The sequence below is a fragment of the Orycteropus afer genome, unplaced genomic scaffold (assembly GCF_000298275.1).
Source record: "Orycteropus afer afer isolate SDZICR_OR568_19922 unplaced genomic scaffold, OryAfe1.0 scaffold00145, whole genome shotgun sequence".
NCBI classification, from domain to species: Eukaryota; Metazoa; Chordata; class Mammalia; order Tubulidentata; family Orycteropodidae; genus Orycteropus; species Orycteropus afer.
The window spans coordinates 1,193,152-1,212,176 of NW_006921732.1; the positions used below are offsets into that span (position 1 = coordinate 1,193,152).

The following is a 19,025-nucleotide window of genomic DNA, read 5'->3' on the forward strand; positions in this document are numbered from 1 at the left end:
GCCACTCCTCGGAAGGAAGATGGGGCAATCTACTTCCGTAGTGATACTGCCTTGGAAACCCAAGGAGGGGTCGCTATGAGTCGGGTCTGACTCCATGGCACATAACAACAACAACAGAAATCTGTTTCTTTTAAAATCTGGTTTATTAGAGAAATCAGGAAATAAACAGTGAGTGAAACTTGTATTTGTGACAGTCATATTCCACTAACTTACTAAAACATTCACTTAGTAGTTCAGCATCCTTCATTCTCTATAACACACATGAAAAATTCACAGGAAATTGTGACTAGAGGGTTAATGTTTCTATAGACTTAATTATGGCATTCCTTAATCAAAAGTAAATTTGCTTGGCAAGTCCTCTTCCATCTTGGGAATCAATGTACCCAGCTATGATATCAGTGGACAGTCTCAGAAAACTAGACAAAACAGCATCCTGATGGAATCGTTTATAGGCCCAGGATTCTCTAAATCTTTATGATTAACCAGAAGTGGGACAGTCATACATGAGACTAGACACACAATCCACCAAACTATTACATTTGTCATAAAAACAATTGTTAAAAGGAAACCCACAGCAACGGTTTTATTTGTATGCCTAGAAATTTCTTATTTATTTCCATATATTAATCTGCCCTACTTTAGCTCTCTGGTAATATGCAAATGATGGCACAACAACTTTTGGTATGTGTATCACTGATTAACAAATATTAGTGATAATGAAATAATATTAGTGCTCTACTGAATTGAGAGCGTAAGTTTGACGTTTTGTTACTCCAAGTTAAAAGCACCAAATGGATCATGCACTCAATTTTCATAACAAACACCTCTGGATAAGTGTGGTGATAAAAATCCAAGAAAGATCATAGAGCAGGAAACTCAATTAGAAAATTTTATTTAGATGTATCCATGATAAGCAGTAAGAAAATTGTGACTAAGCTAAACCCTTTTTTAGTGCAATAAATTAGCCTAATAGTTAATTCTCATACAGTTTTTATGTATCAAAGGAAATTCACCTTTGCTCTTTTGGGAATATGCCATTACAATGAATTTTCATCTTGTATTTGTAAAATGTGTATTTTCTCATTGGCCTTCATAGTAAAATACTGGAGCTGTACATGAAAAGTATAGAGAAATGTAATATCTTAACTTAAAATTGTCTTTAATTTGTATTATGGATAGTTAGATTTTGAATAAGGATGCCAAGTGTCTTAAACTCTAGAAATCATTCCATTCTTTCTCCTCATTGATTTTTTGTTCCATAAATGCTTATTAATTGAAAACTTGGATGTTTCTATTTTCAGTCTCTAATATCACTTCTTTTTATTTTCATTACAGCAACTTAATAATGGGATGCTACATTTTTAAAAATGAAAATTAAAATATCCTATTATCCTTCATAGTCCTGCAATTCATTGAGAAATAGCTCTAAAGCCTTAAACAAGGCCTTTATTTTGTGTTTAAAAAAGTGTCATAAGGAGTTAATAGGACACAGCTGTACTGGCTCTTTCTAATAAGCAGCTTCTGTCGCTTTGGTCACCACAGGTGTCTCTGTAACCTGCAAACTCTTATTACTAGTGTATCAAAGTTGTGCTACTTAACAGACTTCTTTAGTAAAACATAACAAAGCAATTACATGGCTGTTGATTGCTAGTCATAAAAAAAAAAACCCTCAAACACTGTTTTTCAAAAGAAACTACACTGCAATTTTTTGTCATTGTAAAATAAAAGGAACTAAGGAATTAAATGGAGGACAGAACAAAATAACAGCAGGTAGCCAGCTGAACTTAGCCACTACAGATGGTTTAGAAATAGTGTTTCCTTCTCCATCAAGTTGTGGATAAAAGGAAAGGAGATTCCTTACTGCCAGTGAATGGCAAAAGATTTAGTCAAGTCTCCAGTCTATGTATTTTGCCTCATGAAAGACCTTCGATGCTGCATTTTTATCTGTTTTTGGCACTGCTTTTCATCACCTTTAACTGAGTGTGAATAATAACCTGATTTAATTTAAACAAATACAGGTGCTAAAGGTTCTTTGTTATGTATAACAGGGAAGATTTCCAAGGCAGAACGAAGTCATTCTATGAAATTTCCTAACCATTTGCTTAAAGATATGAAGTATTAGATGAAGAAATTGCTTCAACATTCTTTTTCTTCACATTTAAGGGAGGAATCATTTTTCTTTTCACATTCGGATTACACACAAAAAAGTGTGAATGATAACGAAAAATTCAATGAGCCATAAAATAATAAAAAGACAAATCTGATGATTTTGAAGTGTTATATAATCACTTAAATTAGTTAACTACAACAGACTTCCCTTGAAATGAATTAATTTAATTTCCCTGTTCACAAGCCCAGAGCTGTGATTATGATTGTGTTAACACACCCAAAGTAGCATATCACAGGATGTTATGGTCACATGTGTAATTAAACATGATGAAATAGGTTTCATATGAGAAATTCAAATAGGCAAAATATGAAGAATTATTCATCACTTACGGATATGATTAACAAACTAAATAAACTTATGCTGACAGCTAGGAAAGGGATTTTCTTCCTATTGAGAATATGGATGTATTGCTGGCTGTGTGCAAAAGAATGTGTGCAATAAAGCGATTACATCAATTAGCATATGCTAGAGTTAAGCTATTACCAATACCACTAGACTGGTCCAGAATATCATGCCTATTTCACTAAAGTTATTAAAAAATAAACTTACCACTAGGATTATATGTTAGACTTGCCTTGCCTTTTATTATTAACATTATTAAACAAAGAACATTATGTGTTTAATATTAAAATTTATTTTAAACATTATTAAAAACGTTTTCTGCAATGTTCAACAAAATATTAGAAATCTACTATATCTTATTACAACAAAGACCAGAGAAATGCATTTCTTATTTTTGTTTTGGGGTGATTCTTAAATTAAAAAAAAGCCTTTTACAAGTTAAGGTGTTTTCACAATTATAAATAGCTGGATGTGTTCTAATGAAATGTAATGGTAGAAAATTTAATGCTAAGGATGAGACATGTTTATGATGATAAGAAACCAAAGACACTGATGACTTGTTTTCTCTCTCTTTTTTTTTTTTATAAAAAACCAGAATCCCAGCATATAACTTGTGAACATTACCTTGCTCTGTTGGCATCCTTTGTCAGATCCCAAGCCCAGGTTATAAAATTTTGACTCAGATAAGAGACAATGGATTCAGCACAAAGCATTTGTGAGCAGAACACGTTGGTTAATACACTTTCATCATGGTGGAGGTAGATAGCAAGAAGCTTTCTCTGGAAAGAAAGAGAAGAAAAGTCTGATCAATTAAAATATCCACTGATGTAAGATTTTCTGAATTTTGTAAGGGCACAATCAGTCAATATGAACAGCAAAGACAAAAATTAAATCCTATTCCCTTAAAAGAGTGCCTTTCACTTGGAGTTTCTAAAGCATCTACTAATATGAATGAATTTTGCTTCCTTATACTCTAAAGAAGCGAGAATGTTTATATCTCTCATGTTTTACCAACTGCTGTTGTGGATTTCTGGTAACACATGCAAGCCTGTCTCAAGCAGAAATTCCAACAGAATTACATTTTCCTTAAATAAAATGGGTTTATCATTCTTCATATTTAGTGTACAATTTATATAGGAAGAGAAATATTAAACTATTTAACTACACAGAGAACAATACTAAAATTAGGTGGCAAATTCTTATGTATCCATAATTTTATAATATCTGAACAGTGAATAATCTCTTTTACGTAAAAGGATAAGGTCTGAAATGATGTTTTGTTTTAGTTCCACAGGTAATTTTCAAAGTCCTCATTTAAATGCAAAAGTGTCCTCTGTTGTAGTTGGATATTCAATACTTCAAACTAAACACTATAATGTGCGACATATCAGCTTTAGCAACAAAAAAGTCTAAATTGTTTAATAACTTCTTAGTTTTAGTTTGTAGAAGAGCTGAGTTTAAGAATAGCTACAGTTATCAGGGCACTAGAAGACAAGATTTTAGAGTTAAGGCAACATACAAATCAACTTGTGAAATTCTATCAAAGGAAAATATCAAGATAGCTGAAGGTCTTTTTTCCTTTCATATTAAATATAGATGTTATGATAGCAAAGAAAAAGTTACTATGTGGGATTCTAAACAAAAAGACATTTATAAATAAACACAGGTTTCCTCTGCTATCCCAAAGTAGTGCTTCCATGCAACTTTTCTAAAGCCAAAATGGCATAAAGTGAAGAAGCAATTACCATTAATTTATACTGGAAAATCTTTGAGCATTCCCAGACCCAAAAAATAACCTAAAATAGCACCAACATACAGTGTTCACAGACAGTTCAAAGCTATGGTGGCAAGAGCTTGGTGGCACCACTCTCACTGCTTGGGGTGTGTGCTGCCTCTTTAACAGCTAGCTGCAAAACAAACGCTGAAGGCTGTTGCTTTTCAGATCCTTTTCAGATTTCTTTTGGGTTAGCAAAAGTAAGTACTAATGTAGTTCTTTTGTAAAAGTGAAGAGGTGTAAAGTGAACTTTTAATAAGTGGGGATGGATACCTGTACAGCATTCATGGTGATGAAAAGTGAAAGAATTCTGATGCTTGGAATTTTCCTGATAAAGAATCCAAATTATAATAGAAAGTCATCATACAATTATTTTTTTCAAAGGTAAACTTTACATCAGATGACAGTAGTCAGAAGTAGACAAGAAGAGTTAAGATTTCAAAAGCATGCACTGAGCACCTACCATGAATAAGAAGCACTGTTACTTACATTCATACTTATTATCTAATCTCCAGAATAAACATGTAAAATAGATATCCTTAACGTCATTAACATATTCCACAGCTAGTTAGTAAGCAGTACTGCTGGGATTGGAACCCAGATTGTCTGATTCCAAGCCTAGTCTTCTTTTTCTGACACTACAGCCAGAGCAGAGAAATCAGTAACACTGTACTCAAGGATGCCGGACTCATATCATATGAAGTTGCCCTAATGGCCACTGCACATAACATCAGTGCTTCTTGAGTTCTAGACATAGGATGTAATGGGAATCAGGATAGGACTCCTGACTACAAGTGGCTCAGCTGATTCCACTCTACTGTGTTAATTCATTTATTCAGTCATTCTACAAGCATTTGTTGACATACTCTCCATGTCAAGCCCAGCAGGAGGCAGTGGTGATAAAACCGTAAACAAGTCTCAGAGTTTCTTTATCTATGCTGATGTCTTCAGGTTCCATTAGCTGTCTTCTAGGAAGTTTGTAATCAGATACGTTGTTGGAGAGATATTATCTGGGAAATTTCTACGCATCCTTTAAGGCTCAAAACTATTGCCTCTGTAAGACCTCTCTGATTCCTCAGGCAGAGTTAAGTGCTTTGTTTTCTGGGCCTCTACCTCTTCCCATTAATATTTCATTGTTTACCAGTTTACCCTCCAGACTAAGTCTCTCAAGAGCAAAGATTGGGTCTCTCTCAGTTTTTGCATCCTCAAGCTAGCACATGTCCCAATTAGTTTGAAGAAATAAACTTGAATCTGCTACCAAACCTCTGGAAAAAAAGACACCAAATGGCAGTGGCAATGCCGACCCAGTTTCAGCAAACAAGGCAAGAAATCTGCTGCTTTAGGGAAAGGAACGTGAACCTGGCAGCATTAACAAATTCAGAGCTCCTCTTCTTAGGAGCTCTCTAGCTGAATAGACAGAGGGATGTCAACCTCTAATTCTGCTTGATCGTACGTATCTCAGCAACTACATTTAATGAGACACTGGGAACAAGAGAGCTGTCCACTTTTAAATCAGCATATTTCCAGCCAAACAATGGCAATGGCTAAATCTTTAAAATGCCTATTTCTCTCAAGAACACTGCAATGGAACATTAGACTTTGGGAAAGAGATTAGTGATTTACACTGCTATCTCACTGATTTAATTTAAATGCTCTTCCAAATCAAACACACATGTGCTGAAGAGGCTACTAAGAAACCCAACATGCAGAGTTCCGTATAAGTGCAGCCTACAGTGTTGACCGAAACTAAACTTGGAAATCCAGGGCACTAATGCACAATATCAAGCAATAAAACAGCATCTCTTTGGCAATATTTAATTTAAAAAAGAAGAAAGAGGCAGGCAAAGATCAGGCACTGTCTGTTTTGGAGGATCAACCATTCTGCATTTCAAAGCATTGGTCCCTGCAATATCCAGGTTACTGTGCTAGAATCTCGACTATTATATCGCAGTTGTGAGAGGGAGGGCAAAGATGTGTTTACTCAGTGATTAGGCCCTTAGAATAAGCCTCTAGCTCCTAGAGAGACAGCTCACCACTTATTCATTTGGGCCAATTCACAAAGCCTAGGAAGATTAAACATCCATGCTGAGAAGACAAGCGAATGCAGACGGTGAAAAAGAAATAAAAATTCTTTAAAAACTCTGAGATGACTTCATTATTTTTCCACAAGGAAACTTTAGGAAAGTGTTTAGTTAGAGAAAAACCCACATTGACCTCTCTCTAAACCCTTAATCTTTCCTTTGTGGTAGAACTGCTTTGTGGTAAGCGACTGGCTCGGCTCGCCCCTCTTTTCACTGGAAGCTGAGAGAAAAAAGGCTCTGGAGAAACAGTTTTCGTTCCAGGGACACAAACCCCTGACACTGTTAAACATGAGATGCCAGGAAAACATACTTAAAAAAAAATTTCCCACTTTAAGCTCTAAACTGAATGTGAGAAAGGAGATGATAGAAAGAGTATCTGAAGAGATCTTCAGGCTGGGGATGTCCCCCAGTAGCTTTCAAAATGGAAACGGAACAATTCTAAAATAATCTTTTCTCTCTGATAATAAGCTTTCAGCATGTTAAAAATTTTCTTCTACTATTATGACGGTAAATAGACAAAATATAAAGATTCTTAGGATGCAAAAGCTACTAAATTTGGGTCACATAAACCTCTGATTAGATTATAGGCACAACTAAATAAACCACAGACATTGGCTTCTCATTACCTAAAATTCAATTAAGTACAGGCCAAAGTAGTGAAAACCACGTCTAGTACATCAACCAATTTGGGACAGCAAAGTGTCAAAAGGATCACAAAATGGCTTTTGTGAAGAAAAACATCTAGTGTAATTTAAAAAGGCATAAGAAAATGTTTTATTTTCCATTACTATAATCAGTTGTATCTTTGGCCCATTAATAACTGGTTCGTTAAAATTTACAGAGTCCTATGTATCAGCATTGAGAATATAAAGATAAATAAGTTCCCTTGTCCTCAAAGAGTTGGAGGTGGGGTGGGCATGTGGAGAAGCAAACATTTAATTGCAGTGCCATATGATAAACGCTAAGGTAAGGGTATTAAAAAGAACTGTATTTTATTTGTCCTTTCCAATTTAGCGGAGAGGGTCTACAGCTGATAGCCAGCCTCACTGATAGCAAGCCACCCTGTTATACTCTCCTCAGATCCCCTCTTTGTGATCTAGGCTTTGGTAACATGGTGTAAAGGAAAGTCAAAGTAACTATTTGTCGTTGTTGTTATGTGCCTTCGAGTCAGACCCAACTCATAGAGACCCCTCCTTGGGTTTCCAAGGCAGTAGTTCTGCCACTTACCAGCTGTGTGGCCGTGGGACAAGATGGGCTGTTGAAATGATTGTGGATAAAGTAGGCAAAGCACCCCTTTACAACGTCTGGCCCATGATGGGTGCTGAATGAAAGGAGGTGTTAGGATGAAGAGTCCTGGACTACCCACAGGAAATAAAGGATTTTGAAAGTGAATTCAAGAGAAATGATAGCCATGAAAATGTGTTAAGGATTAAATAGCTCCTTCATTTTTCCTACTGGTAACAGTGTTTGGGGTGCTTATTGTGTCTCTGCCTTCAGGGCTTTACTAATTTTCCTGTTCAAATCCAGGAGCTAAGGTACTAAAGTGATGCTTAGGAAATGCCCACTTGATAGCAACCAGAGTGATTTGGCCTTGAGCTACAGTAGCTACTGTATTTAGAAACTTAGCATCACAACATCATAGAACATTAGAGCTGGACACAATGAGCTGGCTATGTCTTAAAATAAGGCAGACACAGGGCAGACACTCAAAGTATTTGCTGATCATTTGAAAAGGAAGTGTTCTAGTTTATTATCAAATACTGGAACATCCATAGTCTGAGTGCTTAATGATTTTAAAGCTAATATGACAAATCGTTCCTAGAAATGGTAATTCATAATTTTTTTTCAGTGTAAGATTTAAAGTATAAAATAATTACCTTTATGTAAATTTGTACTTTTATTTATTTTTCCTCTTCCTATTTCCTCTTTTTTCACTGTTGCCACTATAATAATCAGAATCACCATTACTTTCATTTACTGACTGCTATTTGCCAAGCAGGAGCTCTGGTAGCATAATGCGTAAGGCACTTGACTGCTAACCAGAAAGCTGGTGGTTCAAACCCACCAGCCACTCCTTGGAAGGAAGGCTGGACAATCTACTTCCGTAGTGATACCGCCTCAGGAACCCAAGGAGGGGTCGCTATGAGTCACGGTCAACTCGACAGCACATAACAACAACAACATTTGCCAAGCACTGTACTAAGAGCTTTATATACGTGGTACAAATGGTTAAGTAGTGGAGGTTGGTGGTGTTAACATATGCAAAGGCAACTCAGAAAACCGGCTTGCCACCTTGCTTGTGAAAAGTCCCAGCCTTGAAAACCCTATGTTGTTGTTGTTGTTGTGTGCCATCGAGTCGGACCCGACTCATAGCGACCCCTCCTTGGGTTTCCAAGGCAGTATCACTACAGAAGTAGATTGCCCCACCTTCCTTCCGAGGAGTGGCTGGTGGGTTTGAACCGCCAGCCTTCTGGTTAGCAGTCAAGTGCCTTAGCCACTACACTACCAGAGCACCACTCCTCGGAAGGAAGATGGGGCAATCTACTTCCATAGTGATACTGCCTCAGAAACCCAAGAAGGGGTCACTTAAGAGTCGGGTCAATGAAAACCCTACAGAGCAGTTTTATTTTATACATCTGTGGTGAGAATCAACTTGACGGCAACCAACAACAACAAAGAGGTTGATAAAACTGTGATTCTGCAAAGTAGCACACAGTTCTGCAGTGGTTTTTTTCTTGCTTACATACTTCAAAGCACAGGGATCTATAAGGAAAGAACAGCTTTAAATTATCATCAACATCATCAATAAACTTTTTTTCTTCTTCTTCCTGCAAGAAACTCATGCCAGGAACTATACTGTGAGCTAGGCATATACAGGAGGAAAAAAATTAGATCCTTGCCTTTGAATTGATTCTGCATTCATTAAATATTCATCAAGCCTCCAGTTGAATACTGAAAGATTCTATGGGCAAAATATTGAATGATTCAGGAAAGATCAAAAGAAGATAGAAAGAATATAGAGTCACTGTACCAAAAAGAATAGGTCAATGTTCATCTATTTCAGGAGGTAGCATGTGATCAAGAACCAATGGTACTGAAGGAAGAAGTCCAAGCTGTACTGAAGGAGGCAAAAAACAAGGCCTCAGAAATTGACAAAATGCCCATTGAGATGTTTCAACAAATGGATGCCATGCTGGAGCACTCACTAATCTATGCCAAGAAGTGTGGAAGACAGGTGCTTTGCCAACTGACTGGAAGAGATCCTTATTTGTGTCCATTCCAAAGGCGATCCCACAGAATGTGGAAATTATCAAACAGTATCATTATCACATGCAAGTAAAATCATACTGAAGATAATCCAAAAATGGTTGGCAGCAGTATATCGACAGGGAACTTCCAGAAACACAAGCTGGATTCAGAAGAGGACATGGAATGAGGGCTATCATTGCTGATGTCAAATGGATCTTGGCTGAAAGCAAAGAATACCAGAAAGATGTTTACTTGTGTTTTTACTGACTACACAAAAGCATTCAATTGTGTGAATCATAATTATGAATAACATTGAGAAGAATGGGAATTACAGAATATTTATTCATGAGGAACCTGTACATAGACCAGGAGGCTGTCATTCAAAGAGAACAAGGGGATACTTCACAGTCTAAAATCAGGATAAGAGTGTGCCAGAGTTGTATCCTTTCACCATAATTATTTAATCTGTATGCTGAGCAAATAATCCGAGAAGCTAGATTATATGAATAAGAATGTGGCATCAGGATTGGAGGAAGGCTCATTACCAACCTGCGATATGCAGACAACACAACCTTGCTTGCTGAAAGTGAAGATGACTTGAAGCACTTACTCATGAAGATCAAAGACTACAGTTTGCTATATGGATTACACCTAAATAAAGAAAACAAAAATCCTCACAACTGGACCAGTAAACAGCATCATGAAAAATGGAGAAAAAATTGAAGTTGTCAAAGACTTATATTACTTGGTTCCACAATCAACACTAATGGAAGCAGCAATCAAGAAATCAGACAATGTATCGTACTGGGCAAATCTGCTGCAAAAGACCTCTTTAAAATGCTGAAGAGCAAAGATGTCTCTTTGAAAACTAAGGTGCATCTAACCCAACCTGTGGTGTTTTCAATTGCTTCTTTTGAGTGTGAAAGCTGGACAATGAATAGGGAAGACTGAAGAAGAATTGATATTTTTGGTGTTGGTGAAGAATACTGAAAGTACTACAGACTGCCAGAGCTAACAAATCTGTCCTGGAAAAAGTGCAGCTGGAACGCTCCTTAGAAGCAAGGATGGACAGACTTCATCTCATCTACTTTGGTAATGTTGTCAGAAGAGACCATTCCTGGAAAAGAACATCATGCTTAGTAAAGTGGAGGATCAGCAAAAAAGGGGAAGGCCTTTCAACAAGATGGATTGACACAGTGGCTGCAACGATGGGCTCAGGTATAGCAAGGATTGTGAGGCTGGTCAGGACCAGGCAGTGTTTTGTTCTGTTGCACACAGGGTCGGTATGAATTGGAGCTGGCTTGATGGCACCTAACAACACCAACTATTCTCTTCTGAGAATGATAACTAACTCTCACTGCTGTCAAGTTGGATCTGATTCATAGCAACCTCTCCTTGGGTTTCCAAGGTGGCATCACTACGAAGTAGATTGCCCAACCTTCCTCCCGAGGAGTGGTTGGTGGGTTTGAACCGCCAGCCTTCTGGTTAGCAGTCAAATGCCTCAGGCACTATGTCACCAGAGCTCCTATATATTATTTGTAAAACAAAAAATTATTTTTCTAAAAATAATTACATTAGCATTCTAGTTGTTACCTCACACCTGGGCAGTTCCTCTTAAATGTCTGTGGTTAGGGAAATTAGCTCTTTGTGGTATGAGTCTCAAATATCCTTAATAATGATACTATACACTATGTAAGATCAGAAATACTTTGTTTTACTTAATATACTTATTTATAAAAGACTGTAAATGATAGAAGGAGCTCTGGCGGCATAGTGCCGAAGGCATTCAACTGCTAACCAGAAGCTTGGTGTTTCAAACCCACCAGCCACTCCTCAGAAGGAAGACTGGGCAATCTACTTCCGCAGACACACCGCCTCGGAATCCCAAGGAGGGGTTGCTATGAGTTGAATCGACTCGATGGCAGTGAGGTTTTTTTTTTTTTTTGTAAATGATAAGGCAAATAAAAAACAAAATATTCTATTGAAATCTATACAGAGGGAAAAAAGGCCAGAATACATTAGTATAAGGGTATGGCAAAAGTAGAAGCATTCCCTTCTACTTTGTTAGGCACTCTAAGGAGAATGAGGAGGAATAGGATAAGATAAGATATACATTATATATAAGATATACATTATAAAAAGGCACACAAAGGCAAACAAGTTGTAAAATTCGGAGCCAAGAAGTTTGTGAACTATACTGTGCTATTACTGTACTATGATTTTCTAATCAAATTGTCTGACACCCCATATATGTATTCAAATGTGTACAGTTGTTCGGTGTCACTGGCATTAATTTTTTCCCTCCAGTCCATCCTGCAAGCTATACAGTACAATTCTGATAACATCTCCCCCATCTTCAAAAGCTTTCAACAGCTAACCATCCCCTAACCAAAAAAATCTTAGTTGGCATTACCAGATTTCCATGATGAGACCCCAGTCTACTTCTCTAGCCTAGCCCTGTCTCCTACTGCACTCTTACATGTACCCTATAAATCAATTAAACAGAACTATTCATCTTCCTAACATGCATATCTGAATAACTTGGCTACTATAAAGGTAAGGACTCATTACCTCAAGGTGAGTTAATCAGCAAGATATTTTTAACTCCACTTCACAGACAATAAAGTAGAAGCTGATACTGTTAGTCAGCATCAGGGCCTAGTTTCAAATCCAAATCTGCCTGATTTGTTTGATGTCCATCTACTATAAGCAAACAATCACAAAGATGTTCAACATACATTTCAAAGATGTTTTACATATATTATTTTTTTGTTTAACAATCTTGTGAGGTATGTATTACAATCCAAATTTTTAAATGTAAAAATCAATGTTCAGGAAGGTTAAGTAACCTGGTTAATAGCATACAGCTAGCAAATTGGGAGCCAGAATTCAAATGTAAGAATTCTGATTATCACTTGTTCTACTATACCTTTTATTTTCAAGTGAAAACATTTAAGATTAGATATAGAACAGATGTCTTGAACTTACTCAGAGATCTAATTTAGCTTTTTTACCTTTTTACAGTATGTAAATAGTAATAAGACATACTTTCAAGGACCAGAGAGGGCCCTTTGGGAGAACTGATACAAATATGGATGAAGTCTATGAATGGAAATCAGCTTTGCTTCTGATATTTAAAAAAAAATTACCTATATTTTGCTTTTCAAGTATGGTTAATGGTTCTCAAAAAGATGAATAGTAATAAACAGGGAAGAAAATTTTACACAGCCGGTCTAACTTGAAAATTTTAATATGGACACTAAAGATTTTTTTCATCACTTTAATTAGGCAGATTTGGTAACTAGAGAATTAAAAGCAAATTTTAAATATGGCATTAATAATATACTGTTTAGAAGAAATATCTAATAGAATAGCATATTTGGGTTAGCTGCATTTATGTTAAATATATAAGCTTTTTTTCACTGATATACATGTTTGTAGACTTAAAAAATCACATTAACAAAATATTTAATTGTGGTTACTTTTCAGGATTAAGATTTTGTGGTAATTTTTATTTTCTATACTACATGAATTTTTGCTATTTTCATTTTTTTACAGCATATAGTATCTGTATAGTGAAAAATTATTTTTCTAAAAATAATTACAATAGCACCATCATTCTTATCTCAAACATGGGCAGGATGCTATCCTATCTATCATATTTATATTACTTTTAATTAATTTAATTACTTTTAATTAATTTTAATTACTCTAAAAGACATAGTTCTGCCTTTAATGAATTTAAATTGAAAAGATGACACAGACAAGATAGACTCGTCATATTTTCCTACATTAAAAGAAGTTTGTCTGGTTTTCTGGATGGCAGGGTGCTAGAAACTCATCAACTATAGCTGTGGTTTGTGTGTGTATATCTGCGTATTTTAATTTCTTAAAACACATTTATCAATAATGGCACTGAGATTTGTTTCAAATGAGGAAGTACAGGCAACATTACTTTAAAATGACAAGATTTTATAAAATAAATATACAAGAACTTGAAAAACTAAAAAGCACTGTTAAAGTGAAGCCCTCGTTTTAGTGGTGTACTAATGTTCAAAGAGGTTCACAAAATTAATTTCTGGTGCTGTTCTTAGAGTCTGTTCATGCACTGCACGAGAAAATCAGTTTTGTTATTTTACAAATTGTTATTTCTCAAATTTTTCCATAACTGCTTAACATTTTATTTTAGCCACTGTGCTTGTTATTTTTATGTATAGCATCCCATTTAATCCTCAAAACCACCATTTCTTTGTTGTTAGGTGCCATTAAGTCAGCTCCAACTCATAGACCCTATTTACAACAGAACAAAAAACTGCCCAGTCCTGTGCCATCCTCACAATCCTTGGTGTGCTCGTGCTCACTGCTGTAGCCCCGTGTCAATCGATCTCGTTGAAGGTCCTCCCCTTTTTGGCTGACCCTCTACTTTACCAAGCATGACATCATTTTCCAGGAAATGGACTCCCTTCTGACAACATGACCAAAGTGGATGAGATGAAGTCTGGCCATTCTCTTCTAAGGAGCATTCTGGCTGTACAGCTTCCAGGACAGATGTTAGTTCTTCTAGAAGCCCATGATATTTTCAGTATTCTTTGCCAATACCATAATTTAAAGGCATCAATTCTTCTTCAGTCTTTTTTATTCACTGACCAGCTTTCACAAGCATATGCCAAAAATATGAGGCAACTGAAAATACCATGGCCTGAGTTAGATGCACTTTGGTTTCAAAGTGACATCTTTGCTCCTTAACACTTTAAAGAGGTCTTTTGCAGCACATTTTCCCAGTGCAATACAATGTCTGATTTCTTGACTGCTGCTTCCATAGGTATTGATTGTGGATCCAAGTAAAATGAAATCCCTGAGGACTTCAATCTTTGCTCCATTTTCATGATGTTGCTTATTGGTCCAGTTGTAAGGGATTTTGTTTTTCTCATGTTGAAGTATAATCTGTACTGAAGGCTGTAGTCTTTGATCTTCATCAGTAAGTGATTCAAGTCATCTTCACTTCCAACAAGCAATGTGTCATCTGCATACTGCAGGTTGTTAATGGTTCTTCCTCTAATCCTGATGCTCAGACTGGAAAACCACCATAGATAGTAAATATTACTATTGTCTCCTTTTTTCAGATCAGAAACATGTTCATTATACTTGTTTAGGGCCACAGAACTACTAAGTAAGAAATCAGGAATTAATTAACGTACAATATTGGAAACACCACTGGGTCTAACAAAGGCCAGTCTTTTAAGAAATGCTTGAAAAGGAACAATCCTTCACATGAGAGAAAATACCTGGCATTAGGATTATAATGCTGTTAATTTTTAGTTGTCACAATGTCTAGTTATTCTTTAGGGTACTTGTTGTAGAAAAGAGAATTCGGTGATAGTAGGAATGAAAGGTGGGGAGCCTTTAAGGAGAAAAGGGACCTTCTTTAAGAAATAAAGATAGGAGTCAGCTGACTTTTAGGGAATCACGATGTGACCAATGGTGACTATTCTGCAACCTTAATTAATGAGGCTAACTAACTATTGGCTCGTATTTACCCTCACAAGATAAAAAACAAGCTTCATTTAACAAATATCTTTTAAATGCCAACTCTTTCTGGGGAATCACAGCTCCCTCCTGCCTTCGTCCTGCCGATCTTCCCAGCCTCAAGGCTTGCAATGCATTTCCTGTCCTGCACTTTACGCTTCAGTAACACCAAACTGATTGTAGTTTCCTCCTTATAATCTTCATTTCTTTGCTTTTGATACTCCTTCTGTGATTCCTCATCTTAAAAGATTCTGGTCAGAGGTAACTCCTTTGGAAATGTTTCTCTGCACTTCTAAGATACATGAGGTTACCTATCCTCTTTGCTCCTACCACATACTATACTGTAAGGATCTATTCACACTGTTTTATCTTCCCTACTAGACTGTCAGCTTCTCAAGGACAGGTAACCCCTATATTTCAGGCCCTTAGGCATTGATACATAATTATGGGCCTTGTCTGAACGAGCATCTCTAATAGTTAAGGGCAAGGTGGTTATAAAACTGACTGGCACATTATCGGAAGTCAAAACTGTCACAATATACTTAAAGAAACACAAGAACTTAGAATACTTGTTTTAGTGAAGCTGGAGCACACAACTGAGCTCTGATTGAACAGTATTATGAATTCCTCAAGAAAGAGGTAGAAAGAACTATGAGCACTCTCACCACCAAGTGCTCTCAAATTAAATCAGTTTGAAGCTGTTTTCATTAAGATGGATTGAATGTGGCATCGTGAGAAACACTTTATCAAATGTAGTGTTTTACTTAGTGATTAACTATATACCAGTTGATGAAGCTCCCCAAATCCTCTGTAATCCCACCACTCCAATAAACATTTAATGAGTATATAAGTTCAAAAAGCCTAGCAGAGGATTTAAACCTTCAATCTTGTTTTTATTTACTCTTGGAACTCAATTTCTCACTTCAAGTGAAGAATGCTGGTGCTAGAAGCTCATCTGTTGCCCTGGTAAAATTCATGTGCCTCCCACAGTTTAAATTAAACGTGATACTTAAGATGAAAGAAATATAGTAAAAAATGCCACAGTATCAGTCCCAGTTGCCTTACACTGTTTGAGCATTAGCAAATTATTTTCTGAAAAATGTTTCATTCAGTTTTCAAAATTAATATTGAAAATGTTTGTTTTAAATTTCAAATGTGAAATTGGAAAATGAGAGATCAAGTTTGATAATTGAATCCTGGAGTACTGGAGTCACTGAAAACTGAAGTATAGGTGCGATAAAACCAAAAACCAAACTCACTGCCATCAAGTCACATCTGACTCATAGTGACCCCTCCTCGGGTTTCCAAGACATTATCACTACGGACGTAGATTCCCCAACCTTTCTTCCGAGGAGTGGCTGGTGGGTTTGAACCACCAGTCTTCTGGTTAGCAGTCAAGTGCCTTAGGCACTATGCTACCAGAGCTCCTAAACCCAATGAAGTTGAATCAATTCCAACTCACAGCAGCCCCATAGGACACAGAACTGCACCATAGGGTTTCCAAGGCTGTAAATCTTTAGGGAAGCTGATTGCCACATCACTGTCTCACAGAGCAGCTAGTGGGTTCAAACTACAGACCTTTTGGTCAGAAGCTGATTGCTTTAACCACTGTGTCACCAGGGCTCGCTATGGGTTGTATAGTGTAAGTCATACTTACTTGTGTTGGAACACCTGAGCTCTTATTTGGCCCTACTACTTAATACTGGGGAGGTCTGGTAGCATAGTGGCTAAGACAGTTGCCTGCTCACCAGAAGGCTGGCGGTTCAAACCCACCAGCCACTCCTCAGAAGGAAGGTTGGGCAATCCTACTTCTGTAGTGATACTGCCTCAGAAACCCAAGGAGGGGTCAATATGAGTCAGGGCTGACTCAACGGCACATAACAACAACAACAACAACTTAATACTGAAGGAGCTCTGGTAGCATAGTGCCTAAGGCACTTGAGTGCTAACCAGAAGGCTGGCAGTTCAAACCCACTAGCCACTCCTCGGAAGGAAGATAGGGCAATCTACTTCTGTAGTGATACTGCCTTGGAAACCCAAGGAGGGGTCGCTATGAGTTGGGTCCGACTCGACGGCACATAACAACAAAAACAACAACTTAATACTGATATGTCTTTGGGCAAGCCATGAGGCTTTTCTGAGCCTTAGCTGCTTCATCTCTAAAATAAGAATATGGATGCTAAATGTACTACCCCACTGGTCTGTTAAAAAAAAAAAACAAACTCATTGCCATTGAGTCGATTCAACTCATAGCGACCCCTTCTTGGATTTCTGAGGTGGTATCACTATGGAAGTAGATTGCCCAATCTTCCTTCCAAGGAGTCGCTGGTCTGTAGTGGAGTTCAAATGAAATATGTATAGGAAAATGTTCTATAGAGCACCATACAAATCTGAAGTTGCAAAATTATTTCTATTCTTACACAGTTGTATTTAATTAAAAGTAGGTATGTATGATCTGGTTAATGACCATAACAAACATACTTGTTCAGATCTAAATTTGGATCATTTATCCACCATAGGAGTTCAATTTAAATTGAGTGACTTAAATTTAGTGTCAATTAATAAACTATGCATGAACTGTTTATCTTTAACATGAAAAAAGAAATGAGAAAAGAAAAAAAGCCCAGCACAAGAAGAAAAAGATTGGCAGATTTTTGTATGAAGCAAGACATGCAATTACATGAACCAATGATTTTCATCTGTTAAAACACTTAAAAGTAATAAAACAGTAATCAAATGAATTGTTTCCTTAGAAACATCCTGAAATCAGTAAAGAATTTATGTTCCTTTGGGAATTTGTGTCTGAATAAATCCAAATGCCAATTTATTGCACATGACATTAAGTAAACGTTCTTTTGGTATAAGTACTGATACTTAAAGGAACTCTGGTGGCATAGGAGGTAAAGCATTTGGCTGCTAACCAGAAGGTTGGTGGTTCAAACCCTCCAGCTGATTCTGCAGGAGGAAGATGAAGCAATATACTTTGGTGAAGATTTACAGCCTTAGAAACCCAATGGGAGCTGCTATGAGTTGGAATCAACTCGATGGCACTGGGTTTCATTTTTTTGGTTTTATTGATACTTAAAGCTGTAATGTATACTGTATATACACAGTATATTTTATAGTAGCTTTTGAGATAGGATTTTAAAAATACATATGCATTTTTCTGGAGCTACTGCTTAAGTTTTCAGAGGAGCTGACATTTTCTAGTAACTTCAACTGCTTAGCAACCATGCTGGAAAGTAGAAACAGACTTGTTCAAAACACATTCTTATAAAAGAATAAACTGAAAAAGAGATTATTTTAAAGTTATATTGAGATACTCATTCAAACATATTCATGTCCAAATATAAGGCATTCTTTTAGTATAATAATGTAGCTATACAGTGAAAGATTCAGCAACCATTAAAAATCATGTTATAGTAAAGTATTTATCATTTCTTACAAAGTAATCTTGCAAAAAAAATCTAACCTGAATCTAATAAAGCTTTTAGACCTAAGATCCATTTCTCAAGAAATACAGAGATAAGGAAATTAAGTTACATACTATAACAAGAAAACAATCGGACAAACCCAGAATCTGGAACAATCTACCAGTCATCTGGCTTGATTTCATCAAAGAGCAAATGTCATGAAAAAAAAGGGAGGAGAAGAGAGTTACTGTGTTACCTTAAAACGGATTTAAGATATCTAAGAACCAAATATGACTTCTGATCCTCGAGTGCATCATGTTCTTAAAAAATAGCTGAGAAGACATTCTGGGAACTGGAGAAGTTTGAGCATGTACTAGGTATTAGATATTAGGGAAGTATTGATAATTTTTTTAAGTGTGATAATGGTATTGGGATTATGTAAGAAAATTTTATGTTTTTGGAAGAGGCAT

At 36.5% G+C, this 19,025-nt stretch overlaps 1 protein-coding gene across 1 annotated transcript in view; it reads right to left on the minus strand.

Annotated features, from left to right (window-relative positions):
• The window catches only part of FAF1 (Fas associated factor 1), a 734,611-nt gene that overhangs the window by 203,236 nt on the left and 512,350 nt on the right, over positions 1 to 19,025 (minus strand). Inside the window, exon 13 of the mRNA XM_042781660.1 lies at positions 3,137 to 3,291. Coding sequence (XP_042637594.1) covers positions 3,137 to 3,291 — 155 coding nt within the window. The remainder of the gene's footprint in view (positions 1 to 3,136; positions 3,292 to 19,025) is intronic.